At 44.7% G+C, this 22,419-nt stretch overlaps 1 protein-coding gene across 4 annotated transcripts in view; it reads right to left on the bottom strand.

The window, feature by feature from the left end:
* The window catches only part of PTPN3 (protein tyrosine phosphatase non-receptor type 3), a 119,557-nt gene that overhangs the window by 39,500 nt on the left and 57,638 nt on the right, over window positions 1-22,419 (bottom strand). For 2 of the 4 annotated variants that reach the window (XM_053566216.1, XM_053566220.1), the window contains 7 exons: window positions 21,566-21,686; window positions 20,352-20,439; window positions 17,024-17,112; window positions 12,515-12,578; window positions 10,846-11,018; window positions 7,435-7,569; window positions 4,584-4,760 (listed from right to left, as the gene is read on the bottom strand). In XM_053566216.1, the coding sequence (XP_053422191.1) occupies window positions 4,584-4,760; window positions 7,435-7,569; window positions 10,846-11,018; window positions 12,515-12,578; window positions 17,024-17,112; window positions 20,352-20,439; window positions 21,566-21,686 (847 nt within the window). Of the gene's footprint in view, window positions 1-4,583; window positions 4,761-7,434; window positions 7,570-10,845; window positions 11,019-12,514; window positions 12,579-17,023; window positions 17,113-20,351; window positions 20,440-20,573; window positions 20,589-21,565; window positions 21,687-22,419 lie in introns of those variants that run through there. The other 2 variants (XM_053566225.1, XM_053566218.1) reach the window with 2 other exon arrangements.

The following is a 22,419-nucleotide window of genomic DNA, read 5'->3' as shown; positions in this document are numbered from 1 at the left end:
GTGACATGCTGGTTGAAAACCACTGCTCTAGAGCTTGAGGCAAGAACCTTTCTGGCAGGTCAAGGTGAAGGAGGACAGTTCTAGTTCAGTTTGGGAAGAACGCTGGGAGCTGCACCTCAGCAGGAGGGCACACTGCCACACTGCAGAGGCGGCTTTCTATCACAGGTCGGGCGCTCAGGCCACGGACTCAGCTGAAGACGACAATCTCCTAGGTCCCTTCCAATGCACAGACGTTTTGAAATAAAAAGTGACAGCTGCCACATGTCCCATGCAAGGTGCCTGGCTCTAAGAGGGCAAACTAAAAGAGTGACCCTGACCTGGGGCCCCACCCGCTCTGAGGGTGGTCTCACACTGGAGACCATCAACACACTGTGATAACACCAAAAAGATCTTCTGAATGCAACTTTAAACTGCACTAACGTCTGTCTCCCTAGTTTCTGTTTGCAAGTCATTATTTTTCCCCACTTTGGGGAACATCCCCTCCCGTTCATCTGGGCGGAGAGTGGTGGGTTTTCTTTCTTTTTCATTTTTGCTGGGAAGAAAACTTACTTGTCTGAAGAATTTGGTTTTCACTCAAAAGCAAGGGAAGGAACACATAAGGGCTGATAGAACCTTGGGGGTAACAAAAGAGCACAGCCTACTTGGGCACAAAGCAAGCTGCCACGGATTTATAACTATGATCATAAATGTTGCTGTGCTGCTATAAATATGGAGCCAAGGGGCCAGTGAGTCATCTGCTAAGATAATGTTCAGACAGCCTGAGCTATGCCACTCTGGGTTTGGAGCCTGAGTCTAACCACTCTTTGCTTTCTTTCTCTCGTTTTTTAAATGAGTACAGAACATTACACTTAATTCTTCTTCTTAAAAGGAACCCTCCTCGCTGTCTGTGATATTATTCATCTGATTTCTCTGACAGAAAGCTTTTTTGCCTCTTTATACAAATCTGCTGTATAAAACATGTCAAACGTTTTTTAAACATTTTGCAAATAGCGAAGTAACCAACACGCCCCCCCCACCACCAAGTACAGACCAGCCCATATTTCTTGCCTGGGGCAATGGAGACCCCCCCCACTCCGCGACCTTCAGGAGGATCTACTGCCTCCAAAGATTCAGCAGAAAGTGGCTTTCCAATAGCGGAAGAGGTTCACTACTCAAGGTGATGGGGTGCCAATTTTCCAACTATTCACCTTGCCTGCAAAGCATAGCCACTAACTTGACTCCCCCCAAGATGTCTATTGTCAGTGTAGCTGGCAAAACTTAGGCAAGGAAGGCTGCCTTTGAACCACCATTATTCACTACTTTTAACATTTAGCTGTAAAATAAAAAGTGCTCCAGATGACACGTCTTTACAAAGTCACAGAAGGGTTTCAAGAAGAATCAACATGCAATGTGTGAGGGTGAGCAAAGCCAGACTACTTAAATCAAACCAGGCCTGAGGAAGTGAATTTTAAACTACACAGTAGAACATCCACAGTTGACCACCTCCTTACAACGACCACCTCCTGAAGTTGACCTAATTTTCACATGCACCACATATACTCAATGGAAGTTTCTTACGTCAATCACCTCTGTATGTTGACCAGTATGTTACACTCCCTTGGATGGTCGGCTTACATTAGCTCTACTGTATTGAATTTTAATCAACTTAAATGTAAGTAGTCCTGTATGTGGCTGGTGGCTCCCTTACTGAACTGTGAAGGGCTAGGTGCTCTATAATTCCCCTGATGTGACTGCAGACCACAGCAGGGAAATCTGGTACAGGACACGCACAGTGCCCCACACCCTCTTCTCCTTTCACCAGTGACAGGGACCACGGTGTGATGATGAGGCCTGAGAATGTTCCCTTTGCCCAGCTGCCCTGGAGGCTCCTAAAGGCAAAGGCTTCTCTCATTCACTTCAGTGTCTCTCAATGACCAGCAAAGGCTGTAAAAGGGTGCTTCTGGGCTCAGCCGTGCATGTAGCCTCTGAAGTGTGACCACATGCCCCTGGACAGAAGGGGTCACCTCCACCCAGCACTGACATATAACAAGACATCAGAGGGTGCTGGGCTCTCAGGATTCTCAGAGGCCACCCGCCCCCATCTCTGTTCCACAGATGAGCAGTCAGGTGAGTGGTGTGAAGTGATCAGACTGCAAGTAAGATGGTAATCCTGGACCTACCTATGCTCAAATTCAATTTGAAAAATGCCCTTTCACCTGCAGATGTTCTGGGGTTCAATCTATTTTATTATTTTTTTTGAGACAGTATCTCACTCGGTTACCCCAGATAGAGTACAGTGGCATCATCATGGCTCACACCAACCTCAAACTCCTGGGCTTAAGCAAACCTCTTGCCTTAGCCTTCCAAGTAGCTAGGACTTCGGACAGCTTGTGCCGCCACACCTGGCTAATTTTCTTATTTTTCTTGTAGAGATGGGGTCTTGATCTTGTGCAGGCTGGTCTTGAACTCCTGGCCTCAATCAATTCTGCTGCCTCAGCCTCTCAAAGTGCTAGGATTACAGTCATGAGTCACTGGGCCTGCCTCACTCCACTTTAAATGAGTGATAGAGTAAACGTGTCTGTCTTGACAAGTGCTGTCAAGAGCATATTCCAGTCATGGGCAAGGGACTGTGCTATTCAAGATGCTAGCTACTACTCACTTGTGGCTGTTGAGCACTCGAAATGGAATGCTTACATCTTATTTTAATTGATTTACATCTGCACTGCCACCTGTGGCAGGCATGACTGAAGGTCTGGAAGCTACTGTCCATCCTGGGATTACAAACCACACAGGAAATGCTGACGCAGCAGGCATGGGTGGGCTTCTCGGGGCCCTTCCAAAGAGGGTTCCCTAACCACTTTTTCCTTTCACCACAGCGACAGAGCCCCACTACAAATCAAACTGGCTCTAGTCATGCACATCTGCACTCCTGCCTTTTATTTCTAGTTTTGCTTATGGTTTGCAAAGCCACAGCGTTACACAAGAGAACTCACACCTGTCCACTATAGCTTTGACAAGGGTGGTAGCAGACTATGACTGTGCAAAGCCACAGCCTTACACAAAAGAACTCACACCTGTCCACTATAGCTTTGACAAGGGTGGTAGCAGACTGAGTGGGAGCAAGAGAGGGTGGTTATTTAACAAAAGCATCATCCAAGCTCAGGTCACACAGAAATAATGACCACAGGGATTATTTAACCAGAGGTGTTGAGAACACAGATAAACTGGAAATCATGTTTGCTGCAGGTGGGAACAGAGGTGGGGGTGGGTGGGGATCAATTTACCTGTGAATGACTATAGTACAATCAGGATGCATTTAATGCTAGTTTAAACCTAGTAGCTACAGTAGTTAAAAAAAAAAAAAAATTTACATATTAACCCAAGTACCTGCTGCTAATCCTCTGCTGTTAGGGGAGGCATTATTTCTAGATTTTGGATACAAAATGGGACTTAACAGGAAATCAATGCCGTCACTGCTGTCCAGTCTAACATTCTACCCTTTTCTGTCAAACTTTTGCCTAATTTATGATCTAAGTCTTGTTTATAGCAAAAAACATTTGAAATAGCTTACCGCAAAAATGTACAGATATGGTTGAATGATGAATTCATTAAGATAAAGGGGGGAAAAGACCCATATCATAAACACAAAGAAGGAAGAAAAGAGACCATATCAGCAAACTGGGCTGAGGATGAGAAAGTACATTCAACTGAGGACAGCACGCAGTTCTGAGCTCTGGTAACCAAGGCAAAAGAGAACAAACGGGATAGATAGATGTGTCTTACTGAACAACTTAAAGTACTCAAGCTGGTTTTAGGACAGACATTTTTTCCTGGCCTTGAGCTAGGAAGGGAATTTGTTACATTAAAAAAAAAAGGGAAGCAGGGGTTACAGAAAGATTTAGTTCAAACTGTCCTTGAGAAAAATCTGACAAAGAACATCTGAGACGTTCTAAACATGATTGTTTCCTTATACTAACAATTAACTAAAAACAAAAAGAAAAGCAAAAACCCCCAGAGCATGCTGTTGTTCTGAGAGCACCTTCTCAAAGATCTGAATTTACATGATGACAAAACTCAGATAATCTAGGGAAATCGTGGTTCACTTGATCCAAGAGGGAATGTTTGCTTTTTAAAATGTAGCCCGTGGGCAGCGCCTGTGGCTCAAGGAGTAGGGCGCCGGTCCCATATGCCACAGGGTTCAAACCCAGCCCTGGCCAAAAACCACAAAAATAAATAAATAAATAAATAAATAAAATGAAGCCCATATTGGCTGGGAATTTAGAGTCTATATTTCTAGAACATGTAATGATTTAAACTGGGCTTGGCTTATGAACTAGAGAGAAGACTGTTCAGGAGACTGGTAAGTACTTGGGGAAAGTATAAGGTCTCTTATGTAGACAAAAAGAAGTACAACCCCAAGCACACAGGTTGTCTTCTGCGTAGGGAGGTCTGATTTATGTTCTTATCCTGGCAGAGAGCACCCTTGGGAACTGGCAGTGGGCACTGCCTCTTGATTACTCTCAAATGGCCTTGGAGCAAATTCCTCAACAGTCAAAAAGCAGATTGAAAGAAAGAAAGAAACGGGAAAAAAAACCATTTCTTACTCTCGATGTGGACTGCGGCTCTGAGAAACTTCGGAATCACTGTCTCTGGGGGACAGGGAACCCTTGTATGTGTAAAATACATCTTCTGTTTCTGTGATGTAGGTCATTTCATTTGCAAGATTATCTGCAGAAGAGTGTCGTGGTTTTCGGATTTCGTGCCGGAGCCGGGGACTTCGCCTGGGTGGGGGAAATGTTGAGTGTTAAGCGTTCAAAGTAAATTCCACTTAAAAATTTTATCAGACATTAGTGATCTAACTTTCTGTCCTGACCTTTCTAAGGATGCCTTCCCTGGCTGAGGCTGTTGGACATTCAGAGTCAGTTAACTCTGCACTAACCTGGCAGAATTTCCCAGGGGTGACACAGCCAACTGGTGTGGCCTCCAGATCAACAGCTGCCTTGGCCTTACCGACAGGCAGGACTAGGTTGGTTTGTGCCCTTTGGGGAGTCAACAAGTACTGATTTAAGGCAGGTATTCTTCCAGGAGGACTCCAGCTCTAGGCCATATTGACTGCTGATCCACTGTTCTGATTAATTCAAACAATATCAATAAAAGGTGTAAAAGCCAAAGTACATTTCTTAGCAAAACTTGAATATTATTTCAGCTACATTCCTTCAAGTGAATTTCACTTGATCCAAGTGGGAATGTTTGCTTTTTAAAATACAGCCCTTATTGGCTGGGCACCATGGTTTATGCCTGTAATCCCAACATTCTGGGGGACTGAGGTGGAATATTGCTTGAGCTCAGGAGTTTGAGACTAGCCTGAGCAAGAGTGAGATCCCGTCTCTACGAAAAATAGAAAAATTATCCAGGCATGGTGGCATGTGCCTATAGTCCCAGCAGCTCAGAAGTGAGGCAAGATGATTGCTTGAACCCAGGAGTCTGAGATTGCCACAATTGAAGCTGACGCCATGGCACTGTAGCCTGGGCAACAGAGTAAGACTCTCTAAATAAAACAAATAAAATACAGTCCTTATTAAACATGTGGCATTAGACAAGCATATAAGCTGCCCTGTCCTCCAACAGCAGCAGTAGCCAGGTAAGCTCAGTTGAGTCACATCACCTCTCCCGGCCTCAGCTGTACTCACCTGCTCGTGAGAATGAGTCACACGAAGCAATGTTCTCAGGACATCCAGTGCAGCACCTGGGCGTCGGCTCCTGCTGCAGGGAGGTCCCCAGTCTGCTCGAGCTTTCTAAATTCTACTTTCCCTCACCTTTTCCCATCTTCCCTGTCTTTGTTAGCCATTTCTTCTTGGGACTGTCAGGGCCTCCATGATTTGCAAGCCCCCTGGACCCAGATAATCAATACTGCTGTGTCTAAAGCAGAAGTAAAAGGGCTCTTGTGACTCCTCAGGAGAGGACTATAAATAGCTACAGGAGCTCGAGGCCACGAGTGTGGCAAGGTCCAACCCTGCTGTGCCCCTGGATCCCGTCCTGGGCCTCTCTCCCAGCCCCTGGCATCGCTGTTTATGAGACTTTCAGATAAATTATGCTGCTGCTTTATAGTATACCTTTACCTCTCTAGAGTGATGTGTCTAGATCTTCGAAACCAAAAAGCAAATCTATGCAGTCATGTCATGATTTCTAACACAATGTACTATCATCCTCTCTGCCCACAGTATTAGGCCCCAGCAGAGGGTCCCTCCCTAGCAGGCCCTGCACGGCATCTCCTGTGTCTGCCAGTCTCCCAGTTTCCCCGAGGCCTTGCAGATCCTGGGTTCGCTCTGGCTTTAAGACCACACTCTTTTTTTTTTTTTTTGTAGAGACAGAGTCTCACTTTATGGCCCTCGGTAGAGTGCCGTGGCCTCCCACAGCTCACAGCAACCTCCAACTCCTGGGCTTAAGCGATTCTCTTGCCTCAGCCTCCCAAGTAGCTGGGACTACAGGCGCCCGCCACAACGCCCGGCTATTTTTTTGGTTGCAGTTTGGCCGGGGCTGGGCTTGAACGCGCCACCCTTGGTATATGGGGCCGGCGCCTTACCGACTGAGCCACAGGCGCCGCCCAAGACCACACTCTTAGTGCAGTGTGGAGCTGGGGGCAACTTGCTTGGTTCCCCTTCTACTGATGGCTCGGCCTTTTTGGAGATATTCACAAAAATGGCACGATGTCTTTGGGGACCATTATAATAAAATAACAATAATCATTCCACATGACTTTAAAAATAATAAACTTATGAAGCACTTGTATGTTATTATTTCATTTGTGGTTGTTTTTATAATCCTTTTACAGATGGGGAAACTGAGACCAGAGAGGCAAAGAAACTTGTTAATTAACAGAAGAGCCACCATCTGAGCTCGGACCTTTCAGCTACAAACTAGGGCCCTTTCCACTGGGCCACACTGCCACGTCCTTCCTTTGAAGCTGAGTCCTTCCTCTTAAAAGTTGGCAGGCTACTTCCCGACATGCATTTGCTGCGGTGGCTGAGGGTCTCACACATCCTTACGTCATTCATATCATGAAGCTTTACTGACTTTTCCTAAAGTAACCTTTCTGGGATATTAATGGGAAATGAAATTAAATAAAGCTAAACATACTTCTTTATCAGAGGCCCACTCAGAGTGTTTAATGTGCTAATGTGTACTGTGATTCCAAAGGGGCGTTTCAGCTACTGACAATGTCCTGATTTATTTCGCTCAAGTAAGTTTTCAGAGAAGAGCATCTAGCCTATACTATGGGGAATGTTAGCTAGACTCAGGTACTTCACAAAAACAGCGACTTCTGCCAAAAACCCCAAATGCAAATGTCAACTCTCATCGTAGGCCATCTCTACTCAGGAGTTTATAAATTCAGATTTTACTTTTACAAGAGATAAAGTGTTTATTGGTGGGTAGTACAAAAGGAGGTGGACATACCAGTTGGGAGTAATGGGAGGGGACCGCGAAGGCAGACTCTTGGTTTCTAAGTGCTCCACTGACAGGGATCTCCGCATGGCTGGGTTCCACACCATCCCTCCAATCACCTTTTTGCAATACTGGTTATTTACAGACCTGAAAAACCAGATGTAGGTTCACTTTCTACACTGACATGTTCAACTAGAAAGAAATTACAGCATGTGTGAAGCAGTCTACACATGCCCCTTCCCTCACGGGTGGCTGGCTAATGCCTCGAGGCCACCAGCCAGGTTGCAAGGAACAGAGGGTGACTGCCCTAAAACAATTCCTTTCTGTCCTGGGTTCTCCTTAGGTGACTTATTTGCTTTTGGTGAAAATGCTTTATCATTCTTACTGTTCATGCAAGAAAGCTGCTTCGAGAATATAACCAAACCCTACCAGATTAGAAGGAATTCTAGAAATACAGCTCAGGTAACTTCACGGAATTCTTACTGTACTAAATTGGCATGAATGAAAATATTAACTATCCCTCTAGATGCTCTCTGCCACCCAACAGGCAGAAGCCATCAACGTAAACGACCTGTAACTCTTTGTGAGAGAACCTGAGGATGTGTTCGGAAAGTACGGTTGTGGGCCATGGTTTCTAAATGTGCCACCTTGAAAGTCACTTTTAAATTTCATTACTACCTAGAGGATTTCAATCTCTAGACTCCTTAGAGAGTGAATTATTTGAGAGAATAGAACATGAAGCCTGTTAACGGGTAAAACTTTCAGTTCTGGCATCTCTAAATTTTAAACTAGGTTTTAATATCTCATGAAAACATTCAATTTATTTCCTTGTAGCCTAAATACCAACCAACCAACAAAACCAAAACAGAAGAAAGAACATGAAACCCCCCCTAGAATGCCATGTACTGACTTATATTAAGAAATGCTGTTGTCACCCTGATCAAAACATTGCATAGCAGCGTCACTGGGAGAATCTTTCCTCTGAGGCAGGCCTCCACCAGAAACCACAGTACCAATGATTGAGAGCACAGGATCAAAACAAGGGGAGCAATTCCCCAAAGCACGTGTCATAGGTTATTAATAGGGACCCTTGGAATAAAGTGTTCCATTGTCGCACAAGCTTGAAAAATACTGAACAAGTTTCTCTTCTGAGGAACCTTTCAGAGGGCCCAATATGCAAATATACAGATGTAGCTCTAAGGGTTGAGAAAATCATGTTAAGTCCTCTAAGCCTCAGTTTCCTCATCTGTAAAATGGAGGTAACGAGAGCTGAAACTCACCAGTAGCTGAAGCTTGTATAGGTAGTAAAGAGCTGCTGACTTGCCCCCACTACCCAGCTATTCCCCATATCTCAGGTGACCCTCTATGGTGGATTAAAGATGGTTGCAAGTTTTCTGACTCCTGCATCTAGGCTGGCCCGTGACTGCTTTGATCAAGAGTCACTGTGCCAGTTCTGGGCCTCACCCTTAAGAGGACCAGCTGGTTTTGCCTTTTGCTCATAGAGACTGGACCCTTCCCATGTAAGAAATTCAACTATCCTGGCTGGACGGTTTACATGGAGAGGCCTAGGGATCCAGCCTTCCAACCATCAAGATGCCAGGTGTGCAAGAGAAGTTGTCTCGGACATTCCAGACCAGTCCAGCCAGCAGCCACATGTCACCAAGAAATCCCAGCCCACACCACATGGAGCAGAAGAATCATCTAGCCAAGCCCTTCCCAAATTCCTGAGATAGAAAAGAATGGGTGTTGCCTTCACCCACCAAAATGGGGGACTTTATTATGACACAATAGATGATCAACACCCAGCCCCCAGACAGTGGCTGCAGATGAGGATGAAACAGCAAAAATTAAAACTCAAGTAACAGAGGCAGGGTTTAAACCCAGGTTCCCTGCTTTCAAACAGAATGCATGTTTTCTATCGCCTTACTTTACTAACCTTTTACATGGCTTGAGGACTACGTTCTAATAATTTTTTTGTTTTGTTTTGTTTTTTTTTTGAGATAGTCTTATTTTGTCACCCTTGGTAGAGTGCCATGGTGTCATAGCTCACAGCAACCTCAAACTCGTGGGCTCAAGGGATTCTCTTGCCTCAGCCTCCTGGGTAGGTGGAACTACAGGCACCTATTAGAGCACCCAGCTATTTTTGGAGACAGGGTCTCGCTCTTGCTCAGGCTGGTCTTGAACTCCCGAGTTCACCTGCGTTGGCCTCCCAGAGTATTAGGATTACAGGTGAGAGACTCCATGCCTGGCCTCCAATAAATTCTTTTCATGACTTGTTCAATAGCAGGGTTACTGAATGTATAGAAACACTAGATGGTATTAAGAGCTAAAAACTTCAGAAATGTATTTGCTCGTGGTTCATCGGAAGGTGAAAGCACTTAGTACTATAAATAGTATCAGTGATACTAACAGATTTTTGTCACTTACTGACTCTGTATGTTCCTTAATGTTTATCACTGTAGCAGGAAAGTCAATTGAACAGTCTGATGGGGTTCCACATACCAGAGAATGGCTCAGACATGGACCTCATTTAGTTAACAACAGCTACCTCTTCAGCAATAACAAAAACAATTTTTTTTTTTTTTTAAGAGACAGAGTCTCACTATGTCACCCTTGGTAGAGTGCCGTGGTGTCACAGCTCACAGCAACCTCAATCTCCTGGGCTTAAGCAATTCTCTTGCCTTAGCCTCCCAAGAAGTTGGGACTAAAGGCACCCGCCACAACACTTGGCTATTTTTTGTTTCAGTTGTCATTGTTGTTTTAGGGGCCCAGGCTGGGTTTGAACCCACCAGCCTCAGTGTATGTGGCTGGTGCTATAACCACTGTGCTATGGGAGCCGAGTCCACAAAAATAATTTTGAAAAACCAAGAAATGACCGAGAAATTATAAAAATGACTTGATAAACGATTTCTGCTATCTCTTATAAAGCTGTCTTAGAACAAAGAAAAATATTATAAGCTGCATGGTTATTTTAGAGAATAAATTTTGCTCTAAGTTAAAATTTAAAAAAATATATGAATAATATGTTAGGTTTAAATAATTCACACACATAGAAATTACAGGCTGGCTTAGTGGCATCAGGCTGGAAAGCCCAACACGCCAGCATCGGGAGACACTCAAAGAGTCACTGGCAGGTGTATATTTTTTGTGTCACATTTCAAGAGACAGTTGTAATTCTGGCTGCTTGAGAGCTCTGAGGACAGCAGAGCTGAGGGTGCAGAAATAAATGGTGGGAAGATGAGCCGGATGGAAAGAGGCATTGCTGTCCCTGGGGAGACTTTCAGCCAGAGTTCAGAGATTCAGTGCCTGGGACTCCTGGGCTACCATGTTCCCTCCTCTGCCCAAGCATGTCCACTGCCCAGAAGAAACTAGAAATGCTCATGACTCAGTCTAGTGTCGATACTGTCCCCAAATCGTACTCACTTTTTGGTGTTCCTAGAGCCCATAGTCCAGTACTGAGAGAGAACATTCTTTTCCTGAGGTAGGAGCTTCTTTGCTTGAAAGAACGTGTGATGCTCGACACAGGATTTCCATAAGTTTTTGCAAGACCGGTAATTTAGCATGTTGAAGGCCACGATATGTTCCCTGGATTCAGTCTGGGAGGAAAACAGAAGAGACTTCATCGGCACAGATGTAGGAGTGAGGTCTTACAAGCATTTTAGCCACATGTGTGGCCACCAGGTAAGATGCAACAGACAAAAGAAAACTGGCTTCAAAATGTTTGTCTACCAGTGTTATGGGAATATTTAAGGGCAGAATTTTTGTGAAGCACCTTCGTGGATGTGGTAATCAAGATGACCGGAATCGACTCTTCATCATCATCTGTGATCTTTCACGAACACTTTTATTTCAACTCTGCTTACATTTCTAGGTCGGATATATTTGGTACAACCAACCACACATGGACTGTCTGATGTGCTCCTTTTAAAATTCAGCCCTGGGAACATTTTTCTCCCGAACATTCTTTCATCTGTCAGATAACAGCAGTTTTATAACCCTTTGGATTTTTCTCTATTTGCTCTCCACAAAGCACAGAGTTAAATCCAGAGCTCATATATAATAATCATTTTAATCGTTTGCTATACCTTCATTCTCTGTGAGTTTAGAATTTCTGTTTTCATACCATCTTATGAATGTTTGTTCCACCTTGAATCCTGCATTGTGAAGGGGCAAGGGGTCAGGAGACCCAGATTCCAGTCCTAACTGGTTCTAAGCTTTAGTATTCTCATTTCTCACAGTATATTGCTATGTGGGGCCATGTAAAGTATGCATTATCTTTGAAGAACTGGGAAATGGACACAGTGAAAATCATTGGCATAAAAACAGGATCACGCAAAGAGCAGGGGTCTCAGATTCGTAATAATCTAGTTCAAATTCCAACTCCCACCTCCCTAGCTGTGGGAACCTCAGTTTCCTCACCTTTAAGTCCTGCTTCTCTATGTGGATAAGCAAATAGTTATCTTGAGTGCTGTGGACTCCTCTTAAGAGACATGTATACAAGAGTCACCATGCATTTTTAATACATCAAGGGAGGAAAATGATCTTATGGACACTCACTGGTACTCTGCAGTGAGTTCTCCGCCAGGTGTTTTGACCAGTGCTCTCCTATTTAATCCTTACAATTCCCCAAGAAGTGGGCATTATTGCATTTCTGGAAATAAGGTACCTTGGGCTAGGGAAAGTTAAGTAACCTGCCTCGCTGGTAAATGGAAAAGCCAGGATCTGAACCCACTGTCTCTGATTCTAAAGCAAGTTAATTCTCCAACCAGGCAGGCAGAGTGAATTATCTAGAGAACCACTGGACCCTTCAGATTCCGGCTCCACTGTGCCATGCTCTTTCTTCCCTATTACAGATGGCAAATTTTCTTCAACCCGTAAAGAGTCAAGAGTAATTTAAAAACACAGTAAAGCGGACACAGTGGCGTGCACCTGTAGTCCCAGCTACTCAGGGGGCTGAGGCAGGACAATCTCTGGAGCCCAAGAGTGAGAGCCCAGCCCAGCCAACACAGTGAGACCCTGTATTTAAAAAAAAAAAAAAAAAAGGAAAAGAAAAAGAAAACCCCCCACCAAAGTAGGCATAGACACAACTTACCTGCTTTTGTCGCTGATGTATAAAGAACTTTTTCCTTTTGAAAGAAATTTTGAGAATGTTCACCCTGCAAAAAAATAAAACCAAACACTAACAATGCAGATCAGGGATTGGCCTGGTTACAGCTAAAGCTTCTCAAGGTGTGTCCTCTAGTCCGCAACCCTCCTGACGGGGCTCTCAGCTTCCTAGAGTTTACTTCTCTGTGGAAATGATGGCAGCCCCATCGCTGCGGCCAAACACCAAGCAGCTAACTAAAGCTGAGCATCACATAAGGGGTTGGGTTAGGATGGAGCTTTTAAATAACAGGGAACACAGGCCACGCTCTCTTTGCTCCAAGCTGCTTTTGTGGCACCGCAGCTCTGCATGAGCTGATGTACACGGGGGCGACAGCTGGGAGCAGTGCAGAGCAGCAGAAAGAGGACAGCCCTGGTCCACATCCCAGCTCCATTACTTAATAGCCACGTGTCGTGTAGCCTACTTATCATCTGTGTAACAGAATTTATACCTGCCATTAACTGAGCAGGTTTTATACACGGGCCACTGTAAGAACTTTACAAACACCCCACAATTAAGCCTTGCAATAATCCCGTGTATCCAAAGCACACACAGTTACACCCAGTTTTCAGATGAGGAAACTGAGGTCAGAGACATTTCCCTAAGTGCTTGAGATCTTTCAAGTGGCAATGCCTGGACCCCAGGATCCGAGCCAAGTTTCACCTGACTCCAAGGCCTGTGCTTCTCAGCTCTATACTGCAAAGTCGCCTGGACAGTGGTGGTGGTGACACTGCCTTTCTCATAGAGCTGCTGCCTTGAGAGGCTTCGAGTGGATTAAGAGTGTCAAGTCCTTAGCATGAGGTTGGACACATGGGAGGCGTTCCCTCAGTTCCTTCTAAAACTGATTAAAGAATTAACTTTTCTTTCTTTTTTTTTTTTTTTTTGAGACAGAGTCTTACTTTTGTCGCCCTGGGTAGAGTGCCCTTGTATCACAGCTCACAGCAACCTCCAAACCTTGGGCTTAAGCAATTCTCTTGCTTCAGCCTCCCAAGTAGCCAGGACTACAGGCACCTGCCACGACACCCGGCTATTTTTTGTTGCAGTTGCCACTGCTGTTTTAGCTGGCCTGGGCCGGGTTCAAACCAGCCACCCGTGGTATATGGGGCGGGTGCCCTACCCAATGAGCCACAGGCGCCGACTGAAAAGAGTTAATTTTTAAAATCAATTCACGGTTGACCCTTGAACAGCATGGGTTTGAACTGTGTGAATCCATCTATATGGGGAATTTTTCAACCACCGATGTATTCCTGGGATGCAAAATCTGCATTTACAGAAGGTCAACTTTTTGTGATTCTGCAGGGCCCACTCCAGACTAGAGTCTGTGTGGGTTTTGTTTATATGGGGGTCCTGGAAACAAACCTTCATATGTGCTGATGGACAACTGTAATTAACTTATGCCAAATTTCTGTAACCCATATCAGCGAGGCATGTTTCCCCACTGAAGTTTCTACTTCTAAAATACTTTGGAGAAATGAAGGAATTCTACTATTCTTTAGAATCACATGAGGACCTTGATAGAGCGTTCTGGAACAGAGAAGCTGGGTAGGGAAAGTGAAAGTTTAGCTACTCGTGACTTTCCCCCAGCTGGACCACCAATAAACCTGTATCACATATTAAATAACGCACACTTAGATTAAATAATCTGTCGGTAATCTGTTGGGAATCTACAGTCTGTTGGTAGATATAATTGTTTCACAAGTCAATTCTGGGGTGTGAATGCAGGTGAGTAGTCTATGGACCAGCGGGGTGCTCTGGCTCAACCCCTTTGGAGGTACACCTCCCAATTTATGCCACATACCACTCTGCCATCTCCTCGCTGCCCTCCCTCCTGTGCCAGGCATGCTCGGGCCTTCCATTCTGCAGAACAAGCTGCGAGAGCCAAGTGCCCCTCTGAATCCTTGCCTCCCCCTTGCTTAGCCCAGGGGGACCTGAGCACCTTTTTGCTCTCCCACTGGCTTTATATATGGAAGGGGGAGGCCTGCTGCACCTCCTATACTTCCCAGGGCCCCAGCTAAGTGTCTTCTTCCTGTGCTGGCCCCCGACTTCCAAATCTGACAGCTTCCAAATCTGGTGCCAATCTCATCATACACCAATACAAACTCTGTTGTGTCTAGGCACGAGGTCTTTCTGTGGCTCCCTACTGTCCTCCATTCATTCATAAGGAAAAAAAATGCAGAGTTTCATATACTAAGTCCTGCAGGGACCTGGGTACCAAGGGAGGGTGAGTAGGTCACTGCCATCTGGAGTCTTATAATCTAATGAGGGGGAGATAAGAACAAAATAAATAATGCTGCATATCCCTAAATCACTAGAGCTGTGACCACGGCACACAGGAAAGCCCAGGATCTCATAAGAGCGCTGAGGACTGAGCCTGCATTCTTCCGGCCATGTGCAGCCTGTCCCCTGCCACTCCCCACGCCCACAGCCTGCTCCAGGCTGACTGGCTGCCTCCCTTTGACTCACTACACCTCTTCTCTCTTGTCCTGGGCCAATAACCCACACCTCTGTCCTAGAATATATACCCGTGGGCCAAAGCCTAGTTCGCCTTCATGACTGGTTAGCGCTATCTCTGCAGGCTCAGGGCCCTTCCTATGTCCTGCCTTCCACGGGCATTGCCTACACACCTCTCTTGTCACCCTGGGGTCACCATCTGGTACTGGCCTCTCCACTGATCTTTGAGGATTGCACCAGAGGCAAGAGCCAAAGCTTGATGCCGACGGGTTAGGAAGGCTTAGCAGGCCATCCTGGGGGTTGGAGAGTTCCTGCAGGTGCTGATGGAAAGATTTGCTGTTTACAATTCTGCTTCACCTGACCAAGTTCCCTGCCTCCCTCCTGAAATGTCCTTATGGGGCTTACTTCTTCTCTGCAATGTGATGGTTCAGCCACACACAGAGCTGGACCCAGGTGGCTTTAGGCCCATGGCATCTGGAGGAAGATATCAACACCTCGAGAAATAAGCCCCGTGCCCAGTGTGTGCCCTCCGCTTAGCATGATCCTTGTCCCAGCAGGCCAGAGCACTGTCCTGGCCATATTCCTGCCAGCCACACCCAGGCTTGGGTTTCTTGCTTCCCCCAAGGGTCTTTTAACAGAGACTAAGGGAAAGAAAGGTGTCATCTGCTACACTGATTTTCCTGTCAAATTGAACAGGGCTGTTACTTTTTTTGGTTTGTTTTGGGAAATACAGTGAAACTATATTGTGAAACTTAATAGAAAAATGAGTGTATATCCTGTTTGCATTCCCACAAATATAATTTTTAGTGGTGGAAAAAAACGCATAGGCTCTGGAGTTAGACTCTCTGAACGTAAGCTTCCACTATACCAATCGTTAGCCATGTGACCCTGGACTGGCTCGATCTTTGTACTTCAGTTTCCTCCTCTGTGAAACTGTGGACAGTAACAGTGCCCACGTCAAGTTTAATTGAGAGAAATCAAGTAAAATACAAAGCACGTGACTTGGGACACAGCACTCAATAAGGATAAATGCTATTATATTATTATCTATGTAAGTTATTTACAGGATTTTTAATGTGATAAAGAATGATGCAATGAACATGTCTGTGTGCCAATTAATGAAGTCGTGTGTCCCAAGGTGAGGAGCCAAGGGTCAAACTCAGTGTGACACCAACCTGGCACTAACCTCCTTTCTTGCTGCTGTTGTTTTGCCAAATCTTCAAGTCTTTGACAAATTTATCCTTTAGCCTCTACGTTTCCCACTGCCTGCAGCACTCACCCTCCTTAATCTACCTGGCAAATCCGTCCCACCTTTATTCTACACCCCGCCACGTTGTTATTTATGTAGAAAGCTGCCTGTTGCCTGGCACAGTAAACTCAAATGTATCTCTAAAACTCACTTCAACTCATGAATAGGACGTGACAGGCTGGCCTAGGGAAGTTCTCTCTTCCCACCAGGTCCATGAGCTCAGAGGGCAAGCACTCGGTTACACATGTCTGTGGGTCCCCTTGGTGTTCAGAACACATCCAGACACTTGGTAAAGGTTCAATTAATAACTAAGGAACAGAACTAAAAATACAGTCTGTACCCAGAGAGAAAGCGCTCCTCTGAATTCTGGCCAATGCTCTTCCCAGGAAGAATTCCTTAACTCTTAAGACCCGCCTTGTGCCATTTTATCCACCATGTTTCCCTAAAGCAGCGGTTCTCAACCTGGGGGTCGCGATCCCTTTGTAACAAGGAAACTACATCACCGCATTAGGAAGGTCGGGAATCCTTGCCTTAGAGTATCCCAACCCTAAGGGGAAGGGAAGGCTAATGAAAAACCAAACTTGAATTTTCCAGAGTACCAAATCTGGATCAAATTCAGAGGGCAGAGGTGGGAAAACTTGAAAAAAATTCTCTACTCCTTCTTTAGAAATCAAAGTTTAAAATTAGAGGTAACATTATTTTGTTCAGCATATTTTCAAAGCATGATTCAGAAAAGAATTAGAATGGTTTGCACTTACCAAGGATAGAAACTTGTGCAAATGTATTTTCGGTACACAGCAATGCCCGCGGAAGCGATGCCGATCATTAGTTCTAAATTGTGCTGATCCTGTAAAAGGGAAGATCTTAGATGCCCAGCGAGTTACAGTCATGCTTACGCCCTCCAGTAACTTTAAAGCACCCACGCTTTTATAAATAGCACTACAGAAGCCCCAAAGGGGAAAACGTTACTGAAAAACAGGCAAAAATCCCTACTTAACAGATCCCTACCACATCCAAGTACTTAGCACCAAATTCTTCTCAAGTGAACACACGTTGCCCCTCGGTAACACCCAGGTTCCACAGGTTTAAAGAGTTAACAGATTAAGCCCACTCATCCTACAGAGTCATGTAAGTGAAGATTCAGTTTTAAACCTTCAATAATCAGCATTAAATAGCCATACTAAAATCAGAAAGGTCTCACCCTCCTAGCAGGGCTTTCAACAAAGACGTTAGCTGGTGTCATGATAAAATTCAGAAGTGCAGGCTTGGCACCTGTAGCTCAGCAGCTAGGGTGCCAACTGCATACACTGGAGCTGGCGGGTTCGAATCTTGCCGGGGCCCGCCAAACAACAATGATAGCCACAACAAAATAATAGCCGGGTGTTGTGGCAGGCACCTATAGCCCCAGCTACTTGGGAGGCTGAGGCAAGAGAATCTCTTAAGCCCAAGAGTTGGAGGTTGTTACGAGCTGTGACGCCACCACAATCTACGGAGGGCAACATAGTCAGACTCTTGTCTCAAAAAAAAAAAAAAAAATTTAGAAGTGCAGAACTGCTGATTCTAAATCCAATTAAGAAATAAACGTTGCTTGTAAATTGAAAACAGTCACTTGTTTCTAAGTGCGCATGTGCTGGGCACTGCTGTAGACAGTGAAGACAGAGAGGACACAGCAACTACAAAGCTGTTTTAAATCCCTTCGAGAACAAAGTGAACATAATAATAATAAAATAAACATTTCTTCCCTGGAGCCTTTACATCCTTGTTTCCCTAATCAGATGTTTGTAATAACAAAGAAAGTGCACAGTTTGAGTCAGTTACAACTGGCCATGAACTCTGATTCTGCCTCTTACTCATAATATCATTTTGGGCTTCTGAGCCTCAATGTTTCCTTTTGTACCATGAAGATTATAGAAGCTACCTCAAAGGGTTTTTAATCAGGCTGAAATAAATAAAGACCCTAGAATAGGATTTGGTATATGGAGCTTCAGGAACAGGGCTTGGCATACAGTAGGTGTAATAGACATTTTCTTTTGCCGTGGGACAAATCATTTATGAATACCAGTAGCAACACGGAGACTTGGAAAAAGTGGACCAGGAAAACAGTGCCGATACTGCACCGAGACTAGAGAGAATTTACCCAACTGAAATCATATGCTTACAGCACAACTGAGTTTGCTTGATGGAGAATAAGGTTGCATTTAAACATGATACTCGAGATGGTCACATAGGGATTACCAAGCAGGTGTGTCAGAAGAACAAATTAGTAAATGAAAGAAAAATTGCATGAATAAGGAAATACATGAATGGTGTGTGTCGGCCCAAGACTGAGTCCCACAGCTCTTGATTTTGTGGTCTCGCAGGCCACACCTCAACCCCTGTAGCACAGTTGTAGTTCATTAAATTCCCATGCCCAAGCCAACATTTCTCAGCTCCCTTTGTAGAAGAGCAGGGTCCATGTGTCCTGAGCAGGAGGGGTGTGTCTGGCTGGGGCTGAAGCACTTAAGAGCTGGTGAGCAACCCTCTGCTTCCTCTTGTGACAAGCTTAGAGGACACCTGGGAAGATGATGAAGTCACCACCCGGAGGCAGCATCAGGGGACTGCCCTGGAGAGATGCCTGGACTCCATCAGACTCTGAACTACTGAAAGGTAAACTTTGTGGTATGAAGCTATGTTGACTCAGGGGTTTCTAGTTCATGCAGACAGCCTGCCTTGTGAAAATCAACCCTCTCTGACACTCCTTGAGTGTCTTGGCCAGGCAGCTATTATCCGGCCTCGGAACTCTCAAGGGTCATGTCACTGCAGTTCTAGGAGTGGGAGAGTGTAGGTCAACTAAAGCGTCCTGTTGTACCACTGAATTAAGTTCTCTGAAATAGTCTATCAGAGATAAAATATTTGCAAATGGAATGAAAGCAGTGGTTAAGTTCCAAAGTTGTTTTTTTTTTTTTTTTTTTTTCTCAGTTTTTGGCTAGGACTGGGTTTGAACCCGCCACCTCCAGCATATGAGGCCGGTGCCCTACTCCTTTGAGCCACAGGCGCAGCCCCACAAAGTTGTTATTTTTTAAGATCCAATATCTTTTGTCTGCTTTATCACTTTATCAGCTCTTGCCTACCTCACAGGATTGATAAGGGACTGAGGGAAACAAAAATAAAATGTTTCTGTTATCTATGAGATTATATAGATTTAGAGTTTGGTCATTTATTCAGCCTTTATATGAGCCTTCATTTTCTCATCTATAAAATGGGCATCCCCACTAGAATACTGATTTATTTCACAGGGTTTCCATAATCCTAAACCAAGACTTCATGGTCTGATACGAAGGCATCTGAATAAAGGCCAGTATATAGCGGGTGTTCATTTAATACTTGCTTCCGTTGGGCTGTGTCATGAGCAAATCACAAGTAGAAAACGTTACTATGTCACCACTGAAAAGTCAGAGGCCAATTAGACAGTGCTGGGGTAGTTGCAACTTGTGTGCCATATGACCTTTGTTAACTCCCTGAGCATCAGTTTTTCCATCTCTAAAATGGGGATGATAATAATATACTTGCCTTATGGCATTACTTGGGGAAATAAAATAATCCACTGGTACCTAGAAATTGCTCAGTAGATGATAGATATTAGTCAATTCCAATAAAATAGGCATGGCCAATTAAAAATATTTATTGATTTTCACAATCATACCACTATACATATTTTTAAAAAACTACCATATTGAGTTAACTAGCTCTAATCTGAGCAGCACTTGAGATTTAGTAGTAGAAATGCAGGATCATTAAACTGTCCCCTGAAAAATGGATTTATAGATTTTTTTTGCCTCTTTAACCATAATTTAAAATGGCCTTATAAAGATTTAAAGTTTCTAGTTCATTGACTCCTCAAAAGTCTTCAAGTACAAAGGCAAACATGAAAAAGCAATTGGATAAATGACCAACGAAATTCAGTATTACTTAGTAAACCTTCCAAATGCCTTCAAAGAGGTCTTTTTTATAAGGAAAAAGAAACAGTTTCAACAAAAAGTTTTTAAACTCTCAGAGAGTAAAATATCAATAAATAATTTTAAGCCAAAACATGACAAGGACACACACCCTACCACTGTGCAGCTCCACGCCGTAGAAGTCAAGGGTCCGCGCTATGTTGATGTAGCAGGACTCTGCTTCTGACGGCTTTAGCCCACTGTAGAAGAAAAGAGAAGAAGCAGAGTTCGCCCAATAAACAGAGGATATTAACTTCAACTTTAAAAATAAAAAAATCTAGGAAGTTTGATAACATTTCTATAAGGTGATGAAGTACCTTACATTAGGACTAACCCTAAATTCCACTGTACCAGGTTTTCCTTTTTCTGCTGAATTTGGCTCTTTCTAGCCTTCTCCCCTTCCAATTAAATAATGCCTCCCCTTTAGGGAGCTCTCAACAGTCACAGGGAGAAGACTGACACCTTTCAGAATCCCCACCCTCATTACTCCAGGTTGCTTAATTAATAGGTAATCTTAGGCCTTTCTGCCTTTATTTCTTTGGCAGTGGCCTCAAACCCCAAACATCACTGGCCCGGTACTATTTTAGGACCTTGACTTCTGCCCATGGAGTAATTCTGGGAGAGGCTTGGCAGAACCTTCTTAGGAGGTGCTCTAGTTGCTTGGCCTTTGTTTTTATGGTCTTCCCAAGGAGTGAGCGGTCCCTTGGGAGCTGGCCTTCTCCGTCAGAATGGCCTTTATTTGACCTGAACAGCTGCCGCCGTAGTGTTGAGTAAACGAGGAAAGGGAGGAAAAGGTCAGGACTGGGCACATTGGCTGGAGCTGAGGCCCGCCCAGAGGCAGCTGATGAAGACTGGTACCCCCCACTCTGAAGTAAGACATTTTTCACAACCTAAGCCCAGGGAGGTCCTGGGATTCAGCCTGCTGGTCAGCTTTTTATGTCCATCTGTCTGTCTGGTCTAACAATACCTGAAGGAACAGGCTGTTTTATTAAATGTAATCAGCTGCTAAAAGGTTTACCTCGATGGATCAATTTGTGGGGCAATCAGATTTCAAAATGGGCATTTCCTTCAGGAATTAACTGATTTCAATGATATCCGAAAAAGGAATGAAGCAGCCATCACCCGAAACTGACTGGATTTTGCACCTTACAGAGACGCTAGTCATGCCAAATATATCTGCTACCATACTGCTCAAAGGTTCAAAAACCCCCGACATCTTGAAAGAGGATTCACGAACAAAAGAAGAGGCTGCATCAAATACAAGGGGACACGATGTCTGCAAATACCCGACCTGTGTCCCCAAAGCGGGCCGCCCACACCCCTCACCTGTGCTGTTCATGCAGAGATTCCACCTTTGTTAAAAAGTCATCGCTCTGATCTGGTATAAACTGACTTTCAGAAAGATAGCCTGGATGATGTATGGAAGGGTCATAGTCTCCAAAATGAGCTATCAAGACAGAATGAGGGGAAAATTGTAATTAGTTTTGCCTTTTCAATATGGTCTGTATTTACAAATACCTACAGCATCACAAGAAAAACATTAATTGGAAATACTCTTCCGGAAGTCCTTCAGCACAGGAATGGAAGCTTGTTAGCTCCAGATGCCACACTTCTCTGAGCCCTCACTGCGGGCTACATACTGCCATACGTGGTCCAAGCAAATCTCCCTTTTCCCCAAGGACACACAAGGAGGAAACTAGGTGTTTGAACCCAGGTCCTTTTCTAATCTCCTATCCTTCTACACCTGTGGTCAGCACAGCAGTGTGTGCTCAGGCCTCTGGATAGAGAAAACCCACGGAGGGGGAGGAATGCCACTCTGGACAGACATTAGGCTCTGTACTGGTTCCCTCTGTCATACCCCAAGGTGACTATGCCACTGGACCAATCTGCTCTAAACACTGGGCACAGGCAGAAGGGAGGTCACTCCAACCCACCCCCTGAGATTTGGGGAGGTGTGGACTGGGGTGAATTGGGGTAGGGCTGAAGGGACAGAGCCCAGGCAAGGCCAGTGGCAAAATTCTTAGGAGTTTACATTCTAAGGCGAGCCACACATAGGAAGACAGATGCTGAGACTGTGAAGGGACCTGCAGCCGCAGCGGGAAGAGGAAGGGGACATTATATAGAGGGACTTTCAGTCTGGCCCCAGCCCAAATGGTACCTCTCCCTCGAGATCCTTGACT

This window comes from Nycticebus coucang, chromosome 2 (genome assembly GCF_027406575.1).
Source record: "Nycticebus coucang isolate mNycCou1 chromosome 2, mNycCou1.pri, whole genome shotgun sequence".
Lineage (NCBI taxonomy): Eukaryota > Metazoa > Chordata > Mammalia > Primates > Lorisidae > Nycticebus > Nycticebus coucang.
Note: the sequence above shows the minus strand (reverse complement) of the source record. Positions and strands in the feature narration are given on the sequence as shown.